General features: G+C 48.4%; 1 protein-coding gene across 4 annotated transcripts in view; it reads right to left on the bottom strand.

The window, feature by feature from the left end:
- ADAMTS13 (ADAM metallopeptidase with thrombospondin type 1 motif 13) overlaps positions 1-26,541 on the bottom strand; it is a 115,139-nt gene that overhangs the window by 68,459 nt on the left and 20,139 nt on the right. For 3 of the 4 annotated variants that reach the window (XR_011023252.1, XR_011023251.1, XM_068249215.1), the window contains exons 7-14: positions 25,405-25,539; positions 15,119-15,269; positions 13,991-14,095; positions 12,793-12,944; positions 11,163-11,226; positions 6,355-6,481; positions 3,921-4,066; positions 1,138-1,258 (exon numbers count right to left, since the gene is read on the bottom strand). Coding sequence is in view for 2 of the 4 variants with exons in the window: in XM_068249215.1 (XP_068105316.1) it covers positions 1,138-1,258; positions 3,921-4,066; positions 6,355-6,481; positions 11,163-11,226; positions 12,793-12,944; positions 13,991-14,095; positions 15,119-15,269; positions 25,405-25,539 (1,001 nt within the window). In the remaining 2 variants the exon portion in view is untranslated. The remainder of the gene's footprint in view (positions 1-1,137; positions 1,259-3,920; positions 4,067-6,354; positions 6,482-11,162; positions 11,227-12,792; positions 12,945-13,990; positions 14,096-15,118; positions 15,270-25,404; positions 25,540-26,541) is intronic. The other variant, XM_068249216.1, reaches the window with a different exon arrangement.

The following is a 26,541-nucleotide window of genomic DNA, read 5'->3' as shown; positions in this document are numbered from 1 at the left end:
CATGGCGGCAAAAAGCATTGCTGCTATATCCGCACGCTTTTTGTCCACATGCAAGGCCTGGGTTGTTGTGTCTCACAAAGCGTGGCCTTCTCCTCCTGCGCCTGCTCCTGTTCCATCACGTCTGCTGCTGCTGGGTTAGCGTTGCCGCGTGGTCCCTGTTTATTGAACCACTTATCTTTATTACATTTATGACTGCATGGCGGTACAAAGCATGCTATCCGCACGCTTCTTGCCCTCATGCAAGGCCTGGGTTGTTGTGTCTCACAAAGCGTGGCCTTCTCCTCCTGCGCCTGCTCCTGTTCCATCACGTCTGCTGCTGCTGGGTTAGCGTTGCCGCGTGGTCCCTGTTTATTGAACCACTTATCTTTATTACATTTATGACTGCATGGCGGTACAAAGCATGCTATCCGCACGCTTCTTGCCCTCATGCAAGGCCGGGGTTGTTGTGTCTCACAAAGCGTGGCCTTCTTCTCCTCCTGCGCCACCCTCCTCCTGTTCCATCACGTGTGCTGCTGCTGGGTTAGCGTTACCGGTCCCTTTTCCTGGAACCTCTTATATGTATTACATTTATGACTGCATGCCGACAAAAAACATGTTACCTGTGCAAAGAAAACAGACATTTCCCGCATTTAAAAGACAGTTTTCCCTTTGAAACTTTAAAATCGATTTTCTCAAAAACTATAAGCTCTTTTTGCTAAATTTTTTTTTCCTCTTGTACCCACTCCCAAGGTGCACATACCCTGTAAATTTGGGGTATGTAGCATGTAAGGAGGCTTTACAAACCACAAAAGTTCGGGTCCCCATTGACTTCCATTATGTTCGGAGTTCGGGTCGAACACCCGAACATCGCGGCCATGTTCGGCCTGTTCGGCCCGAACCCGAACATCTAGATGTTCGCCCAACACTAGCTCTGCATACGCAACAGTTGGAATAGTCACTCCCATCTCACCAGCAGCTGACAGCTATATAAGGCAGCGCTCGCAGTGAACCATATGAGGAGGATGAGAGAAGAGATAATATTTATTTCTCACTGCTATGTCTTTGTAATGCAGCTTGTCAGATATACAGAATATGGCTGGTAATAATATTAGTATTGGTATTTATTTAGAGATTGCAGAGAGAAATGATTAAACTTACCTCCAGCTTTCCCCTCTGTGAAGGAGCCGCTGACTCTGCTGCATGTCGTGTTGTCTCCTCCACATTCCCCGCACTGATCCGCCCCCTTCCCAGAATCCATCACTCCATCGCAGCCAATCACCTGAGGAAGACACCATCACAGGAGTGACATCACACCTCTCCGGATAGAAGCTATATATTACAGGCGTGACATCACACCTCTACGGATACAGGATATATTATACAGGAGTGACATCACACCTCTACGGATACAGGATATATTATACAGGAGTGACATCACACCTCTACGGATACAGGATATATTATACAGGAGTGACATCACACCTCTACGGATACAGGATATATTATACAGGAGTGACATCACACCTCTACGGATACAGGATATATTATACAGGAGTGACACCACACCTCTACGGATACAGGATATATTATACAGGAGTGACATCACACCTCTACGGATACAGGATATATTATACAGGAGTGACATCACACCTCTACGGATACAGGATATATTATACAGGCGTGACATCACACCTCTACGGATACAGGATATATTATACAGGAGTGACATCACACCTCTCCGGATACAGGATATATTATACAGGAGTGACATCACACCTCTCCGGATACAGGATATATTATACAGGAGTGACATCACACCTCTCCGGATACAGGATATATTATACAGGAGTGACATCACACCTCTCCGGATACAGGATATATTATACAGGAGTGACATCACACCTCTCCGGATACAGGATATATTATACAGGAGTGACATCACACCTCTCCGGATACAGGATATATTATACAGGAGTGACATCACACGTCTCCGGATACAGGCTATATTATACAGGACTGACATCACAGCTCTCCAAACACAAAATATAATATTTAGGATTGATATTACATCTCTCCAGATATAAGTTATATATTACAGCAGTGACATCACAACTATCCTGATACAGGATATATTATACAGGATTGACATCACACTTCTCTGGATATAAGTTATATATTACATGAGTGACATCACACCTCTTGGATACAGGATATATTATACAGGAGTGATATCACTGCTCACTATTAATGGCATATATTATCAGGGGTGTAACGATTATCATTGGGTCCCCTAGAGAAAAAATCCCCCCCCCCAACAATACCTCCCCCACAATCCCCCCCCCCCCCCCCCCCCACACACACACACACACTTCATCATGCCCACACTTTGCCCCAACAAAGCAGTGCATGGTGCTGTGTAATACTTAGCTGCCCCAGAGCTGCGAGTCTTCTCCATGCATCACAGCTGCACACTCACTGCTACATTAGTGATGGGTCGTTCGCGAACGAGCCGGCTCTTTGCTGTGAACGACAAGAGCCGGCTCTCAGTTTTAAAAGAGCCGATGCCTCAGCCGCCCCACACAGCTCTGCTTTGCTGTGTAATAAAGGGCGCTGAGGCATGCTGGGAGATGTAGTCCTGTAGTTGCAGCTTGTAGTAGTGTTGTCCGGATCATGAACGATTCGGATCTTTGATCCGAATCTATTTTATGAGTCGATCATCCGAATCATCAAAATGAGTGATTCGGATCGCAAAAGGGGCGGGGCCAGGAGCGACACGCCCCCTCTCAGCGGGCAGTGGGGTCCTGGAAGCAGAGCTGAGATGGATCGCTCTGTTGTATGGGAGGCAGCCTTGCAGGGAGACAGGTAGATGAGAGAGAGGGGACATGGGTGCCACTGCCAGATATGTGTAGAGCACACATACTGGCTATAATGTGCTGCCCATTAGAGGCTGGCTGTTCCGTAGTTGTGCTGCACAGTGATCACATTGGAAGCTTTTGGCTCAGCACAGCTCAGTAACTTTGCAGACAGTGTGATTGAAAGGCAATATAATCCTCCTGCACTCGGCACTAAACAGCTGCACTTATCTTCTGGGAATGCTTTCTTTCACTGTGCGACCTTTTCTTTCAAAGTGTACAGATGAGCATATAGGTGAAATATATGTAAAGCATATGACTTCAGCATGTGGGTATTACGTGCAAACATTTCTGCTCTCTGCTCGTCCCTCCTCCCTTCTCTGTCCACTCCCTGCCCTCTGTCCATCTTCTCCCCTTCTCTGTGTGTCCACTCCCTCCCCTTCTCCTGTCCACAGACCTGTCCTGCTGTTCATTTCACCCCCCGAATGCTTCCGGTAGTAAAATGATCCGAGATTCGGATCAAAGATCCGGATCTCTTCAATGATCCGATTCGAATCATCCGGATCATTGAAAAGATCCGAACTTCCCATCTCTAGCTTGTAGGAGTGTATGGGGCGGAGCAGAGCAGTAGCAGGAGGGATTGCCCCAATCAGCGAAGCAGTCTGGAGTTGTCATGGAGACGGGGGCGGGGCTTTTACTCCGATTCTGAGTGGTGTCCAGTGATATTTAATGAAGAGCCGATTGAGAGCCGTAAGAGCCGGCTCTTTAATGGGAGCCGATTCAGAAGAGCCGATTCTCTGAGAAGAGCCGGAATTCCCATCACTATGCTACATCCTCCGGATCCCGATCATGTGACTCGCATCAGTCATGTGATTGAGACGGAGGTGGTGAATGGTAGCAGAGAGTGTGCAGCTGTGATGCATGCAGGAGACCCACAGCTCTGGAGCAGGTAAGTATTACACAGCACCCTGCACTACTCAGCATGCGGGGGGAGTGGGGGGGGAGGAGGAGGAGCCAGAAAAGCACCAAAACAGCCCCCAAAGTCCCCCGGCCACAGCGGATGTATGACATAATTTCTCATAGCCTTACCTTACATTTCCCAGCAATGCAGACATTATATCCCCCGCTCTCCTCTGCGCCCGTCTCACAGCGCGTGCCGTCCGCAAAGCTGTCCCCTCTGCGCACCATAAAGTTCATCCCCTGGGCGCGGCACATGTAATGGCACAGCGTGTCACCTGATGGGCAGAGACAGAGAATTGCTGGTCGTGCATTTTGGAGGGAGGGAGTTCACAGATGGACGCTCATCAGCGGCAGTGTGATCCGCCTGTTTCACCACCCAGCTGAGGATTATATTCTCCAGTCACTGTCAGAGAAAGAGGGAGGCTGCCATTCCTGCCTAAGACTGCCTGGCTGCTGTCTATGAAACTCTGTCCATGTCACTGATCTACAGATTACTGCAGTCAAAGGATCACCATGACGGCAAGTAAACCAAAATTAAAAACATATACTGTACGTACTGGGGGTAGCAGGGATCAGCACACACTGCAGCTAGTTTACTATCAGTACAGGCACAGAGTAACAGCTTATACTGTACATACTGGGGTAGCAGGGATCAGCACACACTGCAGCTAGTTTACTATCAGTACAGACACAGAGCAACAGCTTATACTGTACATACTGGAGGTAGCAGAGATCAGCACACACTGCAGCTAGTTTACTATCAGTACAGGCACAGAGTAACATCTTATACTGTACATACTGGAGGTAGATGAGATCAGCACATGCTGCAGCTAATTTACTATCAGTACAAGCACAGAGTAACAGCTTATACTGTACATACTGGAGGTAGCAGATATCAGCACACACTGCAGCTAGTTTCCTATAAATACAGGCGCAGAGTAACAGCTTATATTGTACACACGAGAGGCAGCAGAGATCAGCAGCACACACTGTAACTAGCTTACTGAACGAATCGAAGGCTAAAACGAAGGCAAAAACGAAACGTGTATTCCCAGCATAAAATTAGTAAATGTAAACAGCTTTTACTGTACATACTGGAGGCAGCAGAGCTCAGCACATGCTGCAGCTAGTTTACTACCAGTACAGACACCGAGTAACAGCTTATACTGTACATACTGGAGGTACCAGAGATCAGCACTCACTGCAGCTAGTTTACTATCAGTACAGGCACAGAGTAACAGCTTATATTGTACATACTGGGGGAAGCAGAGATCAGCACACACTGCAGCTAGTTTACTACCAGTACAGGCGCACAGTAACAGCTTATACTGTACATACTGGAGGTAGCAGAGATCAGCACACACTGCAGCTAGTTTACTATCAGTACAGGCACAAAGTAACAGCTTATACTGTACACACTGGAGGTAGCAGATATCAGCACACACTGCAGCTAGTTTCCTATAAATACAGGCGCAGAGTAACAGCTTATATTGTACACACGAGAGGCAGCAGAGATCAGCAGCACACACTGTAACTAGCTTACTATCAGTACAGAACAGAGTAACAGCTTTTACTGTACATACTGGAGGTAGCAGAGCTCAGCACATGCTGCAGCTAGTTTACTATCAGTACTGGCACAGAGTAACAGCTCATACTGTACATACTGGAGGCAGCAGGGATCAGCACACACTACAGCTACATTACTATCAGTACAGGCTCAGAGTAACAGCTTATACTGTACATACTGGAGGTAGCAGAGGTAAGCACAAACTGCAGCTAGTTTACTATTAGTACAGACACATAGTAACAGCTTATACTGTACATACTGGAGGTAGCAGAGATCAGCACACACTGCAGCTAGTTTACTACCAGTACAGGCACACAGTAACAGCTTATACTGTACATACTGGAGGTAGCAGAGATTAGCACACACTGCAGCTAGTTTACTATCAGTACAGGCTAAACAGAAAAATCTTAAATTTTACATACTGGGGTGACATGCTGGTATCTTAACATAAGGCTTATGCTGGGAATACACGTTTCGTTTTTGCCTTCGTTTTAGCCTCCGTTTCGATTGTGTCTTTTGTCCTTTTCGTTCCCGAAATAATCGAACGTACGGTTAATATCACCACCCACGGTTTCGGTTTTTTTTTCGATTCTGATGGTTTCGTTTTTCCAATGATCGAAGGCTGCAAAGAAACGAAACGAAAATCCCTTTTTACAGGGACGGACTAACATAAAACGAACATATAATCGATCTGAACAGCCATCAAGCCTACCAATGGCTCGATTAGATGGATAAAGAGAGATAATATCAAACATGTTCGATCACTAGTCGTTTGTTTTTGGGGTCTATTAATCGAAACTATAATGAGATTATGACTATTTTCACATACGTTTTTAACACTCGATTTGTTTACTGAACGAATCGAAGGCTAAAACGAAGGCAAAAACGAAACGTGTATTCCCAGCATAAAATTAGTAAATGTAAATGTACTGCATTACTGATCAGCACCCCGGTGTTTAACAGTCTGTGGAAGGCAGAATTAATTGCCACACTTACCCTGCACAAGGCCGGCGGCGGATATCCAGCGATAGAAGGAATTCACCCCGGCAGACAAGATGACGGGTTTATCATCTGTGGCTGCACATTGCTCCGCCATGAAATCCAGCTGGCTCTTCTCACATTCCTGAATAAACATAAATCCCCTCAAATGTTTATTAATAATAAAGTTTTGCACTATTTAGAGATGGAATGTCTGTTTATAATGTACGCTGCAGGAATTTGAGTACGAAAAACCAGCGCTGTCTGTGGATCTGCTGCTTATGATCTAAAGATATCTGAGCATCCTAAAGGTCTGAGGCGGAGCCTCATTCATGAGAAGATACGATTTCTGGGCAAATATTTCTGACTCAAATGACTATAAATTAAATTTGGTAGGTGGCTGTTTTTTTAGGGGAGAGGGAGCCTCGAGAATTTTGTTTTAGCTGAGAAAGACCATAGGTACTGCCTCTGCTTGTGAAGCATGAGGTCATGAGTTCGACTCACAGGTCAGGGGGGGGAAGAAAAAAGAAAGAAATGCACAAGACAGGCCACATACCTCAAAAACAGAATGTTTAAAAATGAAAAAGACACAAACTGAAATAGAAAACAGCAGGCGCTGTTCCTAACCCAAAAGAATTTCTGAAATGACAAATTCTGAAATGACAACATCGGTGCCTGATGAAATCTGTTAGAAATTGCCATGCAGTTGCCGCCTGCTGGGCCGCCCTCAAGTTGATGTAACATTTGCTGGGTGACTGAACAATGGAGGAAAGCACATGCTCACCGCCTCACTTCCTGCAGAAAGAATTGAAGGACGACTGAATAAAGGAGGGAAGCACATGCTCACTGCCTCACTTCCTGCACAAAGAATTGAAGGGTGACAATGGAGGGAAGCACATGCTCACCACCTCTCTCCCTGCAGAAAGAATTGAAGGGTGACAATGGAGGGAAGCACATGCTCACTGCCTCACTTCCTGCACAAAGAATTGAAGGACGACTGAATAAAGGAGGGAAGCACATGCTCACTGCCTCACTTCCTGCACAAAGAATTGAAGGGTGACAATGGAGGGAAGCACATGCTCACCACCTCTCTCCCTGCAGAAAGAATTGAAGGGTGACAATGGAGGGAAGCACATGCTCACCGCCTCACTTCCTGCAGAAAGAATTGAAGGACGACTGAATAAAGGAGGGAAGCACATGCTCACTGCCTCACTTCCTGCACAAAGAATTGAAGGGTGACAATGGAGGGAAGCACATGCTCACCACCTCTCTCCCTGCAGAAAGAATTGAAGGGTGACAATGGAGGGAAGCACATGCTCACTGCCTCACTTCCTGCACAAAGAATTGAAGGACGACTGAATAAAGGAGGGAAGCACATGCTCACTGCCTCACTTCCTGCACAAAGAATTGAAGGGTGACAATGGAGGGAAGCACATGCTCACCACCTCACTTCCTGCACAAAGAATTGAAGGGTGACAATGGAGGGAAGCACATGCTCACCACCTCTCTCCCTGCAGAAAGAATTGAAGGGTGACAATGGAGGGAAGCACATGCTCACCACCTCACTTCCTGCACAAAGAATTGAAGGGTGACAATGGAGGGAAGCACATGCTCACCACCTCTCTCCCTGCAGAAAGAATTGAAGGGTGACAATGGAGGGAAGCACATGCTCACTGCCTCTCTCCCTGCAGAAAGAATTGAAGGGTGACAATGGAGGGAAGCACATGCTCACCACCTCTCTCCCTGCAGAAAGAATTGAAGGGTGACAATGGAGGGAAGCACATGCTCACTGCCTCACTTCCTGCACAAAGAATTGAAGGACGACTGAATAAAGGAGGGAAGCACATGCTCACCACCTCTCTCCCTGCAGAAAGAATTGAAGGGTGACAATGGAGGGAAGCACATGCTCACCACCTCACTTCCTGCACAAAGAATTGAAGGGTGACAATGGAGGGAAGCACATGCTCACCACCTCTCTCCCTGCAGAAAGAATTGAAGGGTGACAATGGAGGGAAGCACATGCTCACTGCCTCTCTCCCTGCAGAAAGAATTGAAGGGTGACAATGGAGGGAAGCACATGCTCACCACCTCTCTCCCTGCAGAAAGAATTGAAGGGTGACTGAACAATGGAGGGAAGCACATGCTCACCGCCTCGCTTCCTGCAGAGCTGGGCCTGAGGCTGCATTTTAATTAGGGTGGTACGCAGTTTTCTGTATTGCCACAAGTCCTCTACAGCAGTGGGCGGGGAGAGACATTTACAATGCCATTTTGGTGACAATACTTTGTACTTGCAGCACTTAAAAGGACTCTAGGTGCCCACTAACGGTACAATTTCTAGAAAATTTTCACATTTTCGATAAGACAATTCCAGATTCAAGAAAAAAATCAGTGTTGCTTGCGAATTTTCGCCAAAGCCATTTTCGCATCGAAAATCCCATTTTCGATTTCGCCGAATTTTCGCGAAAATAAATACTATTTTCGCTTCAAAAGGCGAAATTTCGCAACTATATTTCCGCATTAATTTTCGCCTAAAGTCCGTTTTTTTCGCGTTGAATATCTAAGCCCCCTTAAAAGCTAGAATCACCAAATTTGCAGGGTATATTAAAGAGATATGTGGGTACAAGAGGAAAAAGAAATTTTTCAAAAAGACCTTATAGTTTTTGAGAAAATCAATTTTAAAGTTTCAAAGGAAAAAAGTATAAATTTAAATGCAGTAAATGACAGTTACTTAAGCAAACCTAGAGGTAGTGTAAATGTACTAATAGCAAAAGAAAGGGCCAAGTGCCAAGTGCAAACTGCCAAGTGCCAAGTGCAACTGGCAAAGTGCAAGGGCAAAGGGCCAAGTGCAAAGGGCCAATTGCAAGGGCAAAGGGCCAAGGGCAAAGGGCCAAGTGCAAAGGGCCAATTGCAAGTGCAAAGGGCCAAGTGCAAAGGGCCAAGTGCAAAGGGCCAAGTGCAAAGGACCTAGTGCAAAGGCAAAGGGCCAAGTGCAAAGGCAAAGGGCCAAGTGCAAAGGACCAAGTGCATGTTCAAAGGGCCAAGTGCAAAGGGCCAAGTGCAAGTGCAAAGGGCCAAGTGCAAAGGGCCAAGTGCAAAGGGCCAAGTGCAAAGGCAAAGTGCAAAGGCAAAGGGCCAAGTGCAAAGGCAAAGGACCAATTGCAAGTGCAAAGGGCCAAGTGCAAAGGCAAAGGGCCAAGTGCAAGTGCAATGGGCAAAGTGCAAGTGCAATGGGCCAAGTGCAAAGGGCCAAGGGCAAAGTGCAAAGAGCCAAGTGCAAGTGCAAAGGGCCAAGTGTCAAATGAAAAGGGCTAAGTGCAAAGGCAAAGGGCCAAGAGCCAAGGGCCCTTTGCACTTGGCCCTTTGCACTTGGCCCTTTGCCAAGTGCAAAGGGCCAATTGCAAGTGCAAAGTGCAAAGGGCCAAGTGCAAAGGGCCAAGTGCAAAGGACCTAGTGCAAAGGCAAAGTGCAAAGGCAAAGGGCCAAGTGCAAAGGCAAAGGGCCAAGTGCAAAGGACCAAGTGCAGGTTCAAAGGGCCAAGTGCAAAGGGCCAAGTGCAAAGGGCCAAGTGCAAAGGCAAAGTGCAAAGGCAAAGTGCAAAGGCAAAGGGCCAAGTGCAAAGGCAAATGACCAATTGCAAGTGCAAAGGGCCAAGTGCAAAGGCAAAGGGCCAAGTGCAAGTGCAATGGGCCAAGTGCAAAGGGCCAAGTGCAAGGGCAAAGTGCAAAGGCAAAGAGCCAAGTGCAAGTAGTGTAAATTTACTAATATTAAAAGAAAGGGCCAAGTGTAAGTGCCATGGGCTAAGTGCAAAGGGCCAAGTGCAAAGGGCCAAGTGCAAGTGCAAAGGGCCAAGTGTCAAATGAAAAGGGCTAAGTGCAAAGGCAAAGGGCCAAGAGCCAAGGGCCCTTTGCACTTGGCCCTTTGCACTTGGCCCTTTTCATTTGACCCTTGGCCCTTTGCACTTGCACTTGGCCCTTTGCACTTGGCCCTTTGCACTTAGCCCATGGCACTTACACTTGGCCCTTTCTTTTGATATTAGTAAATTTACACTACTGCTAGGTTTGCTACAGTAACTGTCATTTACTGCATTTAAATGTATACTTTTTTCCTTTGACACTTTAAAATCGATTTTCTCAAAAACTATAGGGTCTTTTTGAAAAATTTCTTTTTCCTCTTGTACCCACATATCTCCTTAATATACCCTGCAAATTTGGTGATTCTAGCTAGTAAGGGGGCTTAGATATTCAACGCGAAAAATGGGCATGCAGGCTGGCTGGGTACCGGGCTGGGCATGCGGGCTGGCTGGGTACCGGGCTGGCTGGGTACCTGGCTGGGCAGCGGGCTGGCTGGGTACCTGGCTGGGCATGCGGGCTGGCTGGGTACCGGGCTGGCTGGGTACCTGGCTGGGCAGCGGGCTGGCTGGGTACCTGGCTGGGCATGCGGGCTGGCTGGGTACCTGGCTGGCTGGGTACCTGGCTGGGCATGCGGGCTGGCTGATAAAGAATGCAACTTGCGATCATATCTCCACCATCTGCGATGATCATAGCTATAAAAAAAATAAGGCCACCAGAATGATCATTTCGGAAACGAGTGCGATCATTCAGGATTCATTGTCCCATCAGCCCATCTGTTTTCATACAATATAGTCGGAATAATCTGATCAAAAATACGATCATTTACTAAAAATTGTACCGTTAATGGGCACCTTTAGACTGACCCACAAAAATGGTTTCTCGTTGACTTTCGGGTCAAATTAGAAATACGTCAAACTCCATAATTTTGTCATATTCATGCCGACGTCATCAGATTCCCGCTTATCTAAGGCTCACCTGCGTATTACATATCTGTGCCTGGAGAGCCACTCCCTCGCAGTCCCGACCACCAAACGCCGGCCTGCGGGAGACAGAGATCACTGTGTGTATGGGGAATGTTTAACATCACAAAGATCGATAATGTGCCTATACCACCAGCCATCAGTCAGCTTTCATCAGTCTCAAGCACTATCTGGGAACACCATCATTTCAGCCTTGTCACCCTGCAGATGATTAAGCGAGCCACTAACCGTACAATCTAAGCCAGCCACTAACCGTACAATCTAAGCCAGTCCCTAACCGTACAATCTAAGCCAGGCATTAAAGTGGATCCGAGATAAACTTTTACTCATTGCATAATTGTGTTCCTTTCATATAGTTTATAGGGCATTCCTCAAGCCAAATACGTTTTTGTTTTGTTTTAATACTCTAATTCCCTATAAACTAAACAAGCCACGCCCACAGCTTTTTAGAGTGCCTTGGCACTGTAGCAAGGGCTTATGGGAGCTCAGTCTGGGCAGGAGGAGGAGGAGGTTACTAGCCAGAGATTTCAGAGGCAGTGGGGAGGAGGGAGGAGTGAGGGCTGGAGATGCTATCAGCTTGCCTGTTTGTAATGTGACAAACAGAAAATGGCTGCCCTCATTGTATCACAGGAAGAAATACTAATATACTGTTGAAGCTGTTTGCAGCTAGATTTTCTGTGTAAACAATCTAAACTTAAGATAAGATATACAGACAAGCTACATGTTATAGTTAGTTTTTCATCTCGGTTCCATTTTAATCGTACAATCTAAGCAGTCCCTAACCGTATAATCTAAGATGGTGACTAACCATATAATCTAAGCTGGCCACTCACTGTACAATCTATGCTTGCCAGTGCCACTAATCATGCAATCTAAGACAGCCTTTAACCATACAATCTAAGCTGGCCACTAAAGGAGACCACGCTTCTAGCGATTTTGGAGGCTGATCGACCAATAGACAGACAATTATTTGATTGGAGAGAGATCTGTTAGGCACCATAAACCACAGACTGATTCACAACTGATTTCACCATGAAATCTTTTGGCAATCGGTTTTGTGACACCGCCTCATCGCCCTGCCGGCCCCATCTGCCATGTCCCCCCCCTAATCTAAATGTACTGTGGGGGGGCTACATTTACACTAGGGGGGAAAGCGGCCGTAGATTTCTGTTACATTTGTCCTCCACCATTACCGCCAGGCACCTGTTCCAGCTTGTTGGGCCGACATCTCGCACCATGTCCGATCGATGTGTGCGGCCCATTTCAGCCTTATATTGGTCGCGTTGTCGATCCAGCATGCTTTTCCTGGGACCGATCTTATTCCAATTCAATAATTATCGAATCGGTCGAAAGTGAATCAAAAGGACATATATACATAGGGAACGGTAGCCGATATTTCTTTCAGTATTTTCCAGCATGCCCGATCTGCTTCCAATTGAGATAAAGATCGATGATTGAGCTTGGGGTCGCTCACTAGCAATCAGTAGGCTGTATATATTTTTTTTTGCCTAATACAACAATACAACAAGTGAAAATTGCATAGTGTGTATCAGGCTTTAATGATTGGACTTTAGAAGGTTGATTATTTTCCTGCCTGCCTGTGTGACCTCAGTCAGAGATCGTACCTGGGATTGTTGCAATGTCGTTTCCGTACAATCACCCCACCCCCGCAGCTGCGAGAACACGGTGAGAAGCTACTCCAGCTGGACCAGACGCCGTGTACCGCCGACACCGGGTTCAGCTCCTGCACGCTGCTGCAGCGCCCCTTGTGGCACCACTGTGACAAAACATACACATACTTATCATTAAAATGCATTCAAAGGGGATAAAGCGCGATAGTGAAAATTACCTAACAAATAATAAAAATAAAATTGCTTATTTTTTATAATATTCACAATTATATATATTTATAAATATATAAATTATTTATTTAGTGTTTGTTCATTGTAAAATCTTTCCTCTCCCTGATTTACAGTCTTAAATTTATCACAGGTGGCGACATTGATAGGTGATCTATGCGGAATGTTTGGTTTTGAGAATTCCAAAGCCTGTACATAATACACCTGTTCTCCCAGAATACTCTGGAAGGGAGAATTTGCATAGCTAAATGGCTTCAGCTAAGCATCACTGGGAGGGGTGGAGCTACATACCAATATACAGCAATATATACTGTAGATATAGGAAGTGTTTCTGATGCTGAAACAAGAATATTACTGTAAAAGTGGGTGTCTTTATAATTTACTGCATTCTACTATATGTCACTACAGGGCCTCTTTAAAGAGACTCTGTAACCTCAAAAACCTCCCCTGGGGGGTACTCACCTCGGGTGGGGGAAGCCTCGCTAATGAGGCTTCCCACGCCGTCCTCTGTCCCACGGGGGTCTCACTTCAGCCCTCCGAACAGCCGGCGACAGACCCGACTGTCAGTTCAATATTTACCTTTGCTGGCTCCAGCGGGGGCGCTGTGGCTGCTTTCGGCACGGAAATAGACGGAAATACCCGATCTCAGTCGGGTCCGCTCTACTGCGCAGGCGCCGGAAACTTGCGCCTGCGCAGTAGAGCAGACCCGACGGCGATCGGGTATTTCCGCCTACTTCGGAGCCGACAGCCGTCAGAGCGCCTGCGCAGGAGCCAGGAAGGTAAATATTGACGTCACCGCTGCACGGAGGGCTGCAGCGAGACCCCTGAGGGACGCAGGACGGCGTGGGAAGCCTCATTAGGATCCGGAGGCTTCCCCCACCCGAGGTGAGTACCCCCCAGGGGACGTTTTGTTGTTACAGTTCCTCTTTAATGTAAATCAGTAATGGGACCCCACATACTCCACCTTGTTCTGGCCACACTCTGTGCCGTCGAGTAGAGGGACGAGGATCCGGCTGCAGCTGGTCAGATCTCGCTGGGTCATGTGACAGGAAAGGACGCTGCACATGTCCTGCCGAAAAAGTAATAAATTAAATTCAGAAAAACAAGAACTCGAGCCAAAATATGAAAAAAGGTGCTGCAGAATGACAGTGCTTTAAGGAATTGATCTGTCCTTAAAGTAAACCTGAAGTGAGAGGGATATGGTGGCTGCCATACTTATTCCCTTTTTCAACAACAATACCAGCTGCCTGGCAGCCCTGCTGATCTTCCATGCATCCGTAGTGTTTGAGTCACCCAGCTGAAACAAGGATGCAGCTAATACAGTCACACTTCAGTCAGAAACATCGGCATGCTGTTTTAAATACTGGGTGATTTTTGTCAACTGAACTTTTGAGCATATTTGGAATTATATTTCCGTGCCACTTCCGGCATATTTGGGGGCTCGTCCGGGATAAGGGAGGGCACTCTTATCCTTAGCTGATAAGGCAACGTCATCCATAACCAAAATCCATTATGAACACTTCTCAGTCTACACACTCTAGATAAACCTAGCTGGTCTCTGATTGGCTAAAGCCTTAGTATAGGAAGATTTAGCATGAGTGTGTCTGATAGAACATTTAAAATCAGTTATGCATAAAAAAGGAAATGCCTGCTACTCCAATTCATAGATCCTCACCTCCTACTCAGAGTCCTGCAGCTGCCTGGCCACTCCCATTCAGTCTGAGCCACTCCCCCTTTATGGGCAGGGGTGATTGGTCAGCTGAAAACATGCCTCCAATCTGGCTGATAGACAATTGTGGATGTCAGTGTATGGTAGAGGCTGATTGGCTGACTGAGGAATGAGCGACCAGAAAGTTTAATTAATGGACATGAAGATCTGTGACCTGGTGCAGTAGATACTTTCCTCTGTATCTCGTAAAAACAACAGCTTTTCATAAGTATTTACATTTGTTGGTAATTTGTTATGCATTACTGAGTACAATAATGTTTTATTAGATAAGTATAAAAGCCCGTGCTTGGACTTGGTGAGCTGGGCCTTTATTGAGCTGTGATTAGTCATTAGACGGTCTGATAGCTCCTGCGGTAGACTCACCAGGTCGTTCCTGGAGAAGGTGCAGGCCAGGGCGGCGCTCCCGAAGGCGATCCGGCACTGCTCAGTGGCTCCGTAATACAAGCCGGGCTTCAGGTTGGGGATGTTGTCCACCAGGTCCGGCAGATCATCGATGCAGCTTGCGGAGCCGCTGCTAAAAGACACATCAGAGAAGAAGCCTTTACATAACGTTACTCACTGCTCGACCATGACGATGGACCGGGCATAGGGATTACCATATGCCACTGTCCATAGGGGCCCATAGCCAATGGGGGCCCCGTGTGAGTGGCCAGCGGCGATAATGGGGTCTGCGGTGGGCTTCATGGAGAAGACACACAGGAGGCCCTGTGAGGTGCAGTATGGGTAGCCAGATGTCAACCCTGTTTTCTTCATGCAGAACAGGGGCATAACTAGAAATGAGAACCAGAGCCCCTGAGAGATAGGAGAATCCCGCAGGGGGAGGAGCCTCTGGTAATGGGTGCAGCAGGTGTGCAGAGCTGGGAACTCAGGTGCACAGAGATCTCACCGTCAGAGCCCCTGAGAGATAGGAGAATCCAGCAGGGGGAGGAGCCTCTGGTAATGGGTGCAGCAGGAGTGCAGAGCTGGGAACTCAGGTGCACAGAGATCTCACCGCCAGAGCCCCTGAGAGATAGGAGAATCCAGCAGGGGGAGGAGCCTCTGGTAATGGTGCAGCAGGTGTGCAGAGCTGGGAACTCAGGTGCACAGAGATCTCACCACCAGAGCCCCTGAGAGATAGGAGAATCCAGCAGGGGGAGGAGCCTCTGGTAATGGTGCAGCAGGTGTGCAGAGCTGGGAACTCAGGTGCACAGAGATCTCACCACCAGATCCCTGAGAGATAGAAGAAACCAGCAGGGGGAGGAGCCTCTGGTAATGGGTGCAGCAGGTGTGCAGAGCTGGGAACTCAGGTGCACAGAGATCTCACCACCAGAGCCCCTGAGAGATAGGAGAAACCAGCAGGGGGAGGGGAGCCTCTGGTAATGGGTGCAGCAGGGGTGCAGAGCTGGGAACTCAGGTGCACAGAGATCTCACCACCAGATCCCTGAGAGACAGGAGAACCCAGCAGGGGGAGGAGCCTCTGGTAATGGGTGCAGCAGGTGTACAGAGCTGGGAACTCAGGTGCACAGAGATCTCACCACCAGATCCCTGAGAGATAGAAGAATCCAGCAGGGGGAGGAGCCTCTGGTAATGGGTGCAGCAGGTGTGCAGAGCTGGGAACTCAGGTGCACAGAGATCTCACCACCAGATCCCTGAGAGATAGAAGAACCCAGCAGGGGGAGGAGCCTCTGGTAATGGTTGCAGCAGGTGGGCAGAGCTGGGAACTCAGGTGCACAGAGATCTCACCACCAGATCCCCTGAGAGATAGAGGAATCCAGCAGGGGGAGGAGCCTCTGGTAATGGGAGCAGCAGGTGTACAGAGCTGGGAACTCAGGTGCACAGAGATCTCACCACCAGATCCCCTGAGAGATAGAAGAATCCAGCAGGGGGAGGAGCCTCTGGTAATGGGTGCAGCAGGTGTGCAGAGCTGGGAACTCAGGTGCACAGAGATCTTCCCACCAGATCCCAGAGAGATAGGAGAACCCAGCAGGGGGAGGAGCCTCTGGTAATGGGTGCAGCAGGTGTGCAGAGCTGGGAACTCAGGTGCACAGAGATCTTCCCACCAGATCCCAGAGAGATAGGAGAACCCAGCAGGGGGAGGAGCCTCTGGTAATGGGTGCAGCAGGTGTGCAGAGCTGGGAACTCAGGTGCACAGATATCTCACCCCCAGATCCCTGAGAGATAGAAGAATCCAGCAGGGGGAGGAGCCTCTGGTAATGGGTGCAGCAGGTGTGCAGAGCTGGGAACTCGGGTGCACAGAGATCTCACCACCAGAGCCCCTGAGTGATAGGAGAATCCAGCAGGGGGAGGAGCCTCTGGTAATGGGTGCAGCAGGTGGGCAGAGCTGGGAACTCAGGTGCACAGAGATTTCACCACCAGATCCCTGAGAGATAGGAGAACCCAGCAGGGGGAGGAGCCTCTGGTAATGGGTGCAGTAGGTGTGCAGAGCTGGGAACTCAGGTGCACAGAGATCTCACCACCAGAGCTCCTGAGAGATAGGAGAATCCAGCAGGGGGAGGAGCCTCTGGTAATGGGTGCAGCAGGTGTGCAGAGCTGGGAACTCAGGTGCACAGAGATCTCACCACCAGATCCCCGAGAGATAGAGGAATCCAGCAGGGGGAGGAGCCTCTGGTAATGTGTGCAGCAGGTGTGCAGAGCTGGGAACTCAGGTGCACAGAGATCTCACCACCAGATCCCTGAGAGATAGAGGAATCCAGCAGCGGGAGGGGCCTCTGGTAATGGGTGCAGCAGGTGTGCAGAGCTGGGAACTCAGGTGCACAGAGATCTCACCACCAGAGCCCCTGAGAGATAGGAGAATCCAGCAGGGGGAGGAGCCTCTGGTAATGTGTGCAGCAGGTGTACAGAGCTGGGAACTCAGGTGCACAGAGATCTCACCACCAGATCCCTGAGAGATAGAAGAATCCAGCAGGGGGAGGAGCCTCTGGTAATGGGTGCAGCAGGTGTGCAGAGCTGGGAACTCAGGAGCACAGAGATCTCACCACCAGAGCCCCTGAGAGATAGGAGAATCCAGCAGGGGGAGGAGCCTCTGGTAATGGGTGCAGCAGGTGTGCAGAGCTGGGAACTCAGGTGCACAGAGATTTCACCACCAGATCCCTGAGAGACAGGAGAACCCAGCAGGGGGAGGAGCCTCTGGTAATGGGTGCAGCAGGTGTGCAGGGATGGGAACTCAGGTGCACAGAGATCTCACCACCAGATCCCTGAGAGATAGGAGAATCCAGCAGGGGGAGGAGCCTCTGGTAATGGATGCAGCAGGTGTGCAGAGCTGGGAACTCAGGTGCACAGAGATCTCACCACCAGATCCCCTGAGAGATAGAAGAACCCAGCAGGGGGAGGAGCCTCTGGTAATGGGTGCAGCAGGTGTGCAGAGCTGGGAACTCAGGTCCACAGAGATCTCACCACCAGAGCCCCTGAGAGAAAGAAGAATAGAGCAGGGGGAGGAGCCTCTGGTAATGGGTGCAGCAGGTGTGCGGAGCTGGGAACTCAGGTGCACAGAGATCTTACCACCAGAGCCCCTGAGAGATAGAAGAATCCAGCAGGGGATGAGCCTCTGGTAATGGGTGCAGCAGGGGGAGGAGCCTCTGGTAATGGGTGCAGCAGGTGTGCAGAGCTGGGAACTCACGTGCACAGAGATCTCACCACCAGATCCCTGAGAGTTAGGAGAATCCAGCAGGGGGAGGAGCCTCTGGTAATGGGTGCAGCAGGGGTGCAGAGCTGGGAACTCAGGTGCACAGAGATCTCACCACCAGATCCCTGAGAGATAGAGGAATCCAGCAGGGGGAGGAGCCTCTGGTAATGGTGCAGCAGGTGTGCAGAGCTGGGAACTCAGGTGCACAGAGATCTCACCACCAGATCCCTGAGAGATAGGAGAATCCAGCAGGGGGAGGAGCCTCTGGAAATGGGTGCAGCAGGTGTGCAGAGCTGGGAACTCAGGTGCACAGAGATCTCACCACCAGATCCCTGAGAGATAGGAGAATCCAGCAGGGGGAGGAGCCTCTGGTAATGGGTGCAGCAGGTGGGCAGAGCTGGGAACTCAGGTGCACAGAGATCTCACCACCAGAGCCCCTGAGAGATAGAAGAAACCAGCAGGGGGAGGAGCCTCTGGTAATGGGTGCAGCAGGTGTGCAGAGCTGGGAACTCAGGAGCACAGAGATCTCACCACCAGAGCCCCTGAGAGATAGAAGAAACCAGCAGGGGGAGGAGCCTCTGGTAATGGGTGCAGCAGGTGGGCAGAGCTGGGAACTCAGGTGCACAGAGATCTCACCACCAGAGCCCCTGAGAGATAGAAGAAACCAGCAGGGGGAGGAGCCTCTGGTAATGGGTGCAGCAGGTGGGCAGAGCTGGGAACTCAGGTGCACAGAGATCTCACCACCAGAGCCCCTGAGAGATAGGAGAAACCAGCAGGGGGAGGAGCCTCTGGTAATGGGTGCAGCAGGTGTGCAGAGCTGGGAACTCAGGTGCACAGAGATCTCACCACCAGATCCCTGAGAGACAGGAGAACCCAGCAGGGGGAGGAGCCTCTGGTAATGGGTGCAGCAGGTGTACAGAGCTGGGAACTCAGGTGCACAGAGATCTCACCACCAGATCCCTGAGAGATAGGAGAATCCAGCAGGGGGAGGAGCCTCTGGTAATGGGTGCAGCAGGTGGGCAGAGCTGGGAACTCAGGTGCACAGAGATCTCACCACCAGATCCCTGAGAGATAGGAGAATCCAGCAGGGGGAGGAGCCTCTGGTAATGGGTGCAGCAGGTGTGCAGAGCTGGGAACTCAGGTGCACAGAGATCTCACCACCAGAGCCCCTGAGAGATAGAAGAATCCAGCAGGGGGAGGAGCCTCTGGTAATGGGTGCAGCAAGTGGGCAGAGCGGGGAACTCAGGTGCACAGAGATCTCATCACCAGAGCCCCTGAGAGATAGGAGGAGCCAGCAGGGGGAGGAGCCTCTGGTAATGGGTGCAGCAGGTGAGCAGAGCTGGGAACTCAGGTGCACAGAGATCTCACCACCAGAGCCCCTGAGATATAGAAGAATCCAGCAGGGGGAGGAGCCTCTGGTAATTTGTGCAGCAGGTGTGCAGAGCTGGGAACTCAGGTGCACAGAGATCTCACCACCAGAGCCCCTGAGAGATAGGAGAATCCAGCAGGGGGAGGAGCCTCTGGTAATGGGTGCAGCAGGTGTGCAGAGCTGGGAACTCAGGAGCACAGAGATCTCACCACCAGAGCCCCTGAGAGATAGGAGAATCCAGCAGGGGGAGGAGCCTCTGGTAATGGGTGCAGCAGGTGTGCAGAGCTGGGAACTCAGGTGCACAGAGATTTCACCACCAGATCCCTGAGAGACAGGAGAACCCAGCAGGGGGAGGAGCCTCTGGTAATGGGTGCAGCAGGTGTGCAGGGATGGGAACTCAGGTGCACAGAGATCTCACCACCAGATCCCTGAGAGATAGGAGAATCCAGCAGGGGGAGGAGCCTCTGGTAATGGATGCAGCAGGTGTGCAGAGCTGGGAACTCAGGTGCACAGAGATCTCACCACCAGATCCCCTGAGAGATAGAAGAACCCAGCAGGGGGAGGAGCCTCTGGTAATGGGTGCAGCAGGTGTGCAGAGCTGGGAACTCAGGTCCACAGAGATCTCACCACCAGAGCCCCTGAGAGAAAGAAGAATAGAGCAGGGGGAGGAGCCTCTGGTAATGGGTGCAGCAGGTGTGCGGAGCTGGGAACTCAGGTGCACAGAGATCTCACCACCAGAGCCCCTGAGAGATAGAAGAATCCAGCAGGGGATGAGCCTCTGGTAATAGGTGCAGCAGGGGGAGGAGCCTCTGGTAATGGGTGCAGCAGGTGTGCAGAGCTGGGAACTCACGTGCACAGAGATCTCACCACCAGATCCCTGAGAGTTAGGAGAATCCAGCAGGGGGAGGAGCCTCTGGTAATGGGTGCAGCAGGGGTGCAGAGCTGGGAACTCAGGTGCACAGAGATCTCACCACCAGATCCCTGAGAGATAGAGGAATCCAGCAGGGGGAGGAGCCTCTGGTAATGGTGCAGCAGGTGTGCAGAGCTGGGAACTCAGGTGCACAGAGATCTCACCACCAGATCCCTGAGAGATAGGAGAATCCAGCAGGGGGAGGAGCCTCTGGAAATGGGTGCAGCAGGTGTGCAGAGCTGGGAACTCAGGTGCACAGAGATCTCACCACCAGAGCCCCTGAGAGATAGGAGAATCCAGCAGGGGGAGGAGCCTCTGGTAATGGGTGCAGCAGGTGGGCAGAGCTGGGAACTCAGGTGCACAGAGATCTCACCACCAGAGCCCCTGAGAGATAGAAGAATCCAGCAGGGGGAGGAGCCTCTGGTAATGGGTGCAGCAGGTGTGCAGAGCTGGGAACTCAGGAGCACAGAGATCTCACCACCAGAGCCCCTGAGAGATAGAAGAAACCAGCAGGGGGAGGAGCCTCTGGTAATGGGTGCAGCAGGTGTGCAGAGCTGGGAACTCAGGTGCACAGAGATCTCACCACCAGATCCCTGAGAGACAGGAGAACCCAGCAGGGGGAGGAGCCTCTGGTAATGGGTGCAGCAGGTGTACAGAGCTGGGAACTCAGGTGCACAGAGATCTCACCACCAGATCCCTGAGAGATAGGAGGATCCAGCAGGAGGAGGAGCCTCTGGTAATGGGTGCAGCAGGTGGGCAGAGCTGGGAACTCAGGTGCACAGAGATCTCACCACCAGATCCCTGAGAGATAGGAGAATCCAGCAGGGGGAGGAGCCTCTGGTAATGGGTGCAGCAGGTGGGCAGAGCTGGGAACTCAGGTGCACAGAGATCTCACCACCAGACCCCTGAGAGATAGGAGAATCCAGCAGGGGGAGGAGCCTCTGGTAATGGGTGCAGCAGGTGTGCAGAGCTGGGAACTCAGGTGCACAGAGATCTCACCACCAGAGCCCCTGAGAGACAGGAGAACTCAGCAGGGGGAGGAGCCTCTGGTAATGGGTGCAGCAGGTGAGCAGAGCTGGGAACTCAGGTGCACAGAGATCTCACCACCAGAGCCCCTGAGAGATAGAAGAATCCAGCAGGGGGAGGAGCCTCTGGTAATGGGTGCAGCAAGTGGGCAGAGCGGGGAACTCAGGTGCACAGAGATCTCACCACCAGAGCCCCTGAGAGATAGGAGGAGCCAGCAGGGGGAGGAGCCTCTGGTAATGGGTGCAGCAGGTGAGCAGAGCTGGGAACTCAGATGCACAGAGATCTCACCACCAGAGCCCCTGAGAGATAGAAGAATCCAGCAGGGGGAGGAGCCTCTGGTAATGGGTGCAGCAAGTGGGCAGAGCGGGGAACTCAGGTGCACAGAGATCTCACCACCAGAGCCCCTGAGAGATAGGAGGAGCCAGCAGGGGGAGGAGCCTCTGGTAATGGGTGCAGCAAGTGGGCAGAGCGGGGAACTCAGGTGCACAGAGATCTCACCACCAGAGCCCCTGAGAGATAGGAGGAGCCAGCAGGGGGAGGAGCCTCTGGTAATGGGTGCAGCAAGTGGGCAGAGCGGGGAACTCAGGTGCACAGAGATCTAACCCCCACAATCCACAAGAGAAACTTTCTCTCCTCCTTAACCCATTAAGCCTTTTGGATGTAGCTGCTGCGTGCTTCTGCGGCCTATCGCGCGTCCCCCTTGTGCTCTCGTGGCGCCGCCCGGAGATCAATGAATGGGTGCGCAGTTCCCATTCATTGATATAAGTCCCCATTAGAAAGACCGATGGTTCTATGAGAATCTGAAATCTTTCTAAAGAAAAAAAAAAAGGTTTCACGTCCTCCCTTTACTTCCTGTAAGCGTGATCGCTCGCTTACAGGGCAGGAAACAAAAAGACTGAGGCCATCTTGTGGCCAAATAGTAAAACTACATCTACATACATTTTTTTTTAAATAAACACACAATCAATTACATTTAAAATTAACTGTTTACCCCCCACACTCCAAAAAATACCCAAATAATATTTGTAATAAAAAAAAAATGACAATTAAAAAACAAAAAATAAAACCTAAATACAGTGGTGTGAAAAACTATTTGCCCCCTTCCTGATTTCTTATTCTTTTGCATGTGTGTCACACTTAAATGTTTCTGCTCATCAAAAACTTTAACTATTAGTCAAAGATAACATAATTGAACACAAAATGCAGTTTTAAATGATGGTTTTTATTATTTAGTGAGAAAAAAACCTCAAAACCTACATGGCCCTGTGTGAAAAAGAAATTGCCCCCTGAACCTAATAACTGGTTGGGCCACCCTTAGCAGCAATAACTGCAATCAAGCGTTTGCGATAACTTGCAATGAGTCTTTTACAGCGCTCTGGAGGAATTTTGGCCCACTCATCTTTGCAGAATTGTTGTAATTCAGCTTTATTTGAGGGTTTCCTAGCATGAACCGCCTTTTTAAGGTCATGCCACAATATCTCAATAGGATTCAGGTCAGGACTTTGACTAGGCCACTCCAAAGTCTTCATTTTGTTTTTTTTCAGCCATTCAGAGGTGGATTTGCTGGTGTGTTTTGGGTCATTGTCCTGCTGCAGCACCCAAGATCGCTTCAGCTTGAGTTGACGAACAGATGGCCGGACATTCTCCTTCAGGATTTTTTGGTAGACAGTAGAATTCATGGTTCCCTCTATCACAACAAGCCTTCCAGGTCTTGAAGCAGCAAAACAAGCCCAGACCATCACACTACCACCACCATATTTTACTGTTGGTATGATGCTCTTTTGCTGAAATGCTGTGTTACTTTTACGGCAGATGTAACGGGACACGCATCTTCCAAAAAGTTAAACTTTTGTCTCCTCGGCCCACAAGGTATTTTCCCAAAAGTCTTGGCAATCATTGAGATTTTTTTTTAGCAAAATTGATGTTCTTTTTGCTTAAAAGTGGTTTGCGCCTTGGATATCTGCCATGCAGGCCGTTTTTGCCCAGTCTTTTTCTTATGGTGGAGTTGTGAACACTGACCTTAATTGAGGCAAGTAAGGCCTGCAGTTCTTTAGATGTTGTCCTGGGGTCTTTTGTGGCCTCTCGGATGAGTTTTCTCTGCGCTCTTGGGGTAATTTTGGTCGGCTGGCCACTCCTGGGAAGGTTCATCACTGTTCCATGTTTTTGCCATTTGTGGATAATGGCTCTCACTGTGGTTCGCTGGAGTCCCAAAGCTTTAGAAATGGCTTTATAACCTTTACCAGACTGATAGATCTCAATTACAGTACTTTTGTTCTCATTTGTTCCTGAATTTCTTTGGATCTTGGCATGATGTCTACCTTTTGAGGTGCTTTTGGTCTACTTCTCTGTGTCAGATAGCTCCTATTTAAGTGATTTCTTGATTGGAACAGGTGTGGCAGTAATCAGGCCTGGGGGTGACTACAGAAATTGAACTCAGGTGTGATAAACCACAGTTAAGTTATTTTTTAACAAGGGGGGCAATCACTTTTTCACACAGGGCCATGTAGGTTTTGAGGTTTTTTTCTCACTAAATAATAAAAACCATCATTTAAAACTGCATTTTGTGTTCAATGATGTTATCTTTGACTAATAGTTAACGTTTTTTGATGAGCAGAAACATTTAAGTGTGACAAACATGCAAAAGAATAAGAAATCAGGAAGGGGGCAAATAGTTTTTCACAGCACTGTAGATACCTAAGGGTCTGAACTTTTTTAATATGCATGTAAAGAGGGTATATTACTATTATTTTTTAAATTAAAAGCTTGTAAATAGTGATGGAGTAAATGGTGTAATAATAACCGGGACAAATGGGCAAATAAAATATATGGGCTTTATTTATGGTAGCATGTATTGTTTTAAAGCTATAATGGCCGAAAACTGAGAAATAATGATTTTTTCCATTTTTTTCTTAAGATTCCCATTAAAATGCATTTAAAAAAAAATAATTCTTAGCAACATGTACTACCCAAAAAATGCCTAATTGGTGGTGGAAACAAGATATAGATCATTTCATTGTGATAAGTAGTGTTAAAGTTATTGACAAATGAATGGGAGGTGAAAATTGCTCAGATGCATAAGGTGAAAAACGACTGAAGGCTGAAGTGGTTAAACAATAAAATATAATTTCTGTGTGGCCCTGTTAAAGGAAACCAGAGATGAACGCATTGGTTTTTTGTGTATTTTTACTATAACTCCACGCAAAACACAGTTTATCAGAAAAGCATATTATTTAGTGGGCTGTGTGCAAAATCAAATCACCATTTCTAATGACTAACAAAAACATTTTTCAATATACCCTGACATTAGCAGCTCCTCCCATCTCATCACAGCTCTCTGTAATGCTGCAATATACAGAACAGGAAAGCAGAGCCAGAAGGGGGCAGGCTTAGGCTTGAAAAGACATCAGAGAAGACAGACTCAGCTATGATGATTCCTGAGCAAAGCCAGACTGAATGCTCAGTGGGGGATTTAATCAGGGCTGATAACAAGCAGGCTGAGCTGTGAAGGATGAAGCAGAGAGCAGGGTAGGTGTTTTCTCTAATGTTCCCACTGATATATATGGTGAAATACATGAAGGTGCTTCGTCTCTGGTACACTTTAAGCATTTCTCTACAACCAGAGAAAATCCCATTTATTTAAAACAAGAATCCTCCATTGGCATAACACTGGAAAATCCAGCAGACCATAGACAACCCTTAGGGGGCGCTAGTGCACAGTCCACCTGAGGAATTGCAGGAACTGCTCCCGGCTGCACTCTGACCACGTCAGATCCACGCTGTTGTGGCTGCCCTCTGCCGCCATGATTTTCCCGCTCCCGCTGCAGCGGTTTCCTGTCCCATCGTGGTTTATCCCGAAACTGAAGGAAAAACAGAAACAAGTCCCAATAAGTCAAACTGCTCGTCCAATAAAAGCTGAACCTGGCTCTGAAATCTGAAATGAGTCTAAATGTGGCTATTAGGGTCAGTTAGGTGCTAAAAATTAGGCAAATGATTTGATTGATGCAGTTGGCAGCTAAATAATGTTCATAAAATGTGCATAAATTCTGCATAAACGTATCAGCATCTCATTAATGAAACAAAAGCTGCTGATAAAGCTCTAATGCCCATTATAGAGATTTTAATATTAATAATCTGAGACTATAGATTACATTTATTGCAAAGGAGAACAGAGGCGCCAAAAGGATAAAACTTATTTAAAAACTTTCAAATCCTCGGGAGGCAGTGGAGGACCTACCTCTCCGAAGTAGACATGAAACTGTCAATTTTCACACAGAAAAATGTATTCACATACTCCAACATACTATTTATTAAAGGGTTGTATCAAAAATTCATGTTTATGGCAAATTTTATAAAAACATTTAAAGGGAATCTGAAGTGAAAACAAATGTATAATATAATGAATTGTATGTGTAGGACAGCTAAGAAATAGGACATTATTAGCACAGATCTGAGTTTTTTATTGTTTCCAGTACAGGAAAAGTTAAAAAGTTACAATCAAAAATGATAACCAATTATAATTAAAAAAACATAACAGAACATAACAAAAAAAACAAATATGCACATATTATTTATACTGAAGCTAACGCCCTCCTTTGCTGTACCTGTTTTGAATGTAAGTTGTGTAATTTTGTCCACATTGTGGAGCTCTGCACATCTATTGCAGGTGGCCAATTCGGGTGCAGCCTCTGTTTGGAAGCGCTGCCAATGTCTCCTGCTGTACAAAACTCATGCATGTATACTAATGGCTAGCTGCATCCATATGCTTCAACTTGCAGTCAAATTTTAGATTAGGGACTAGTACATGATTTGCATCTGATTTGCATTCAAGGCATGTATTTAGCCCCTCTGCATGCCTCTGT

The sequence above is a fragment of the Hyperolius riggenbachi genome, chromosome 8, assembly GCF_040937935.1.
Source record: "Hyperolius riggenbachi isolate aHypRig1 chromosome 8, aHypRig1.pri, whole genome shotgun sequence".
Taxonomy (NCBI): Eukaryota; Metazoa; Chordata; class Amphibia; order Anura; family Hyperoliidae; genus Hyperolius; species Hyperolius riggenbachi.
The sequence above is the reverse complement of the archived record's forward strand: the minus strand, read 5'-3'. Positions and strand labels throughout refer to the sequence as shown.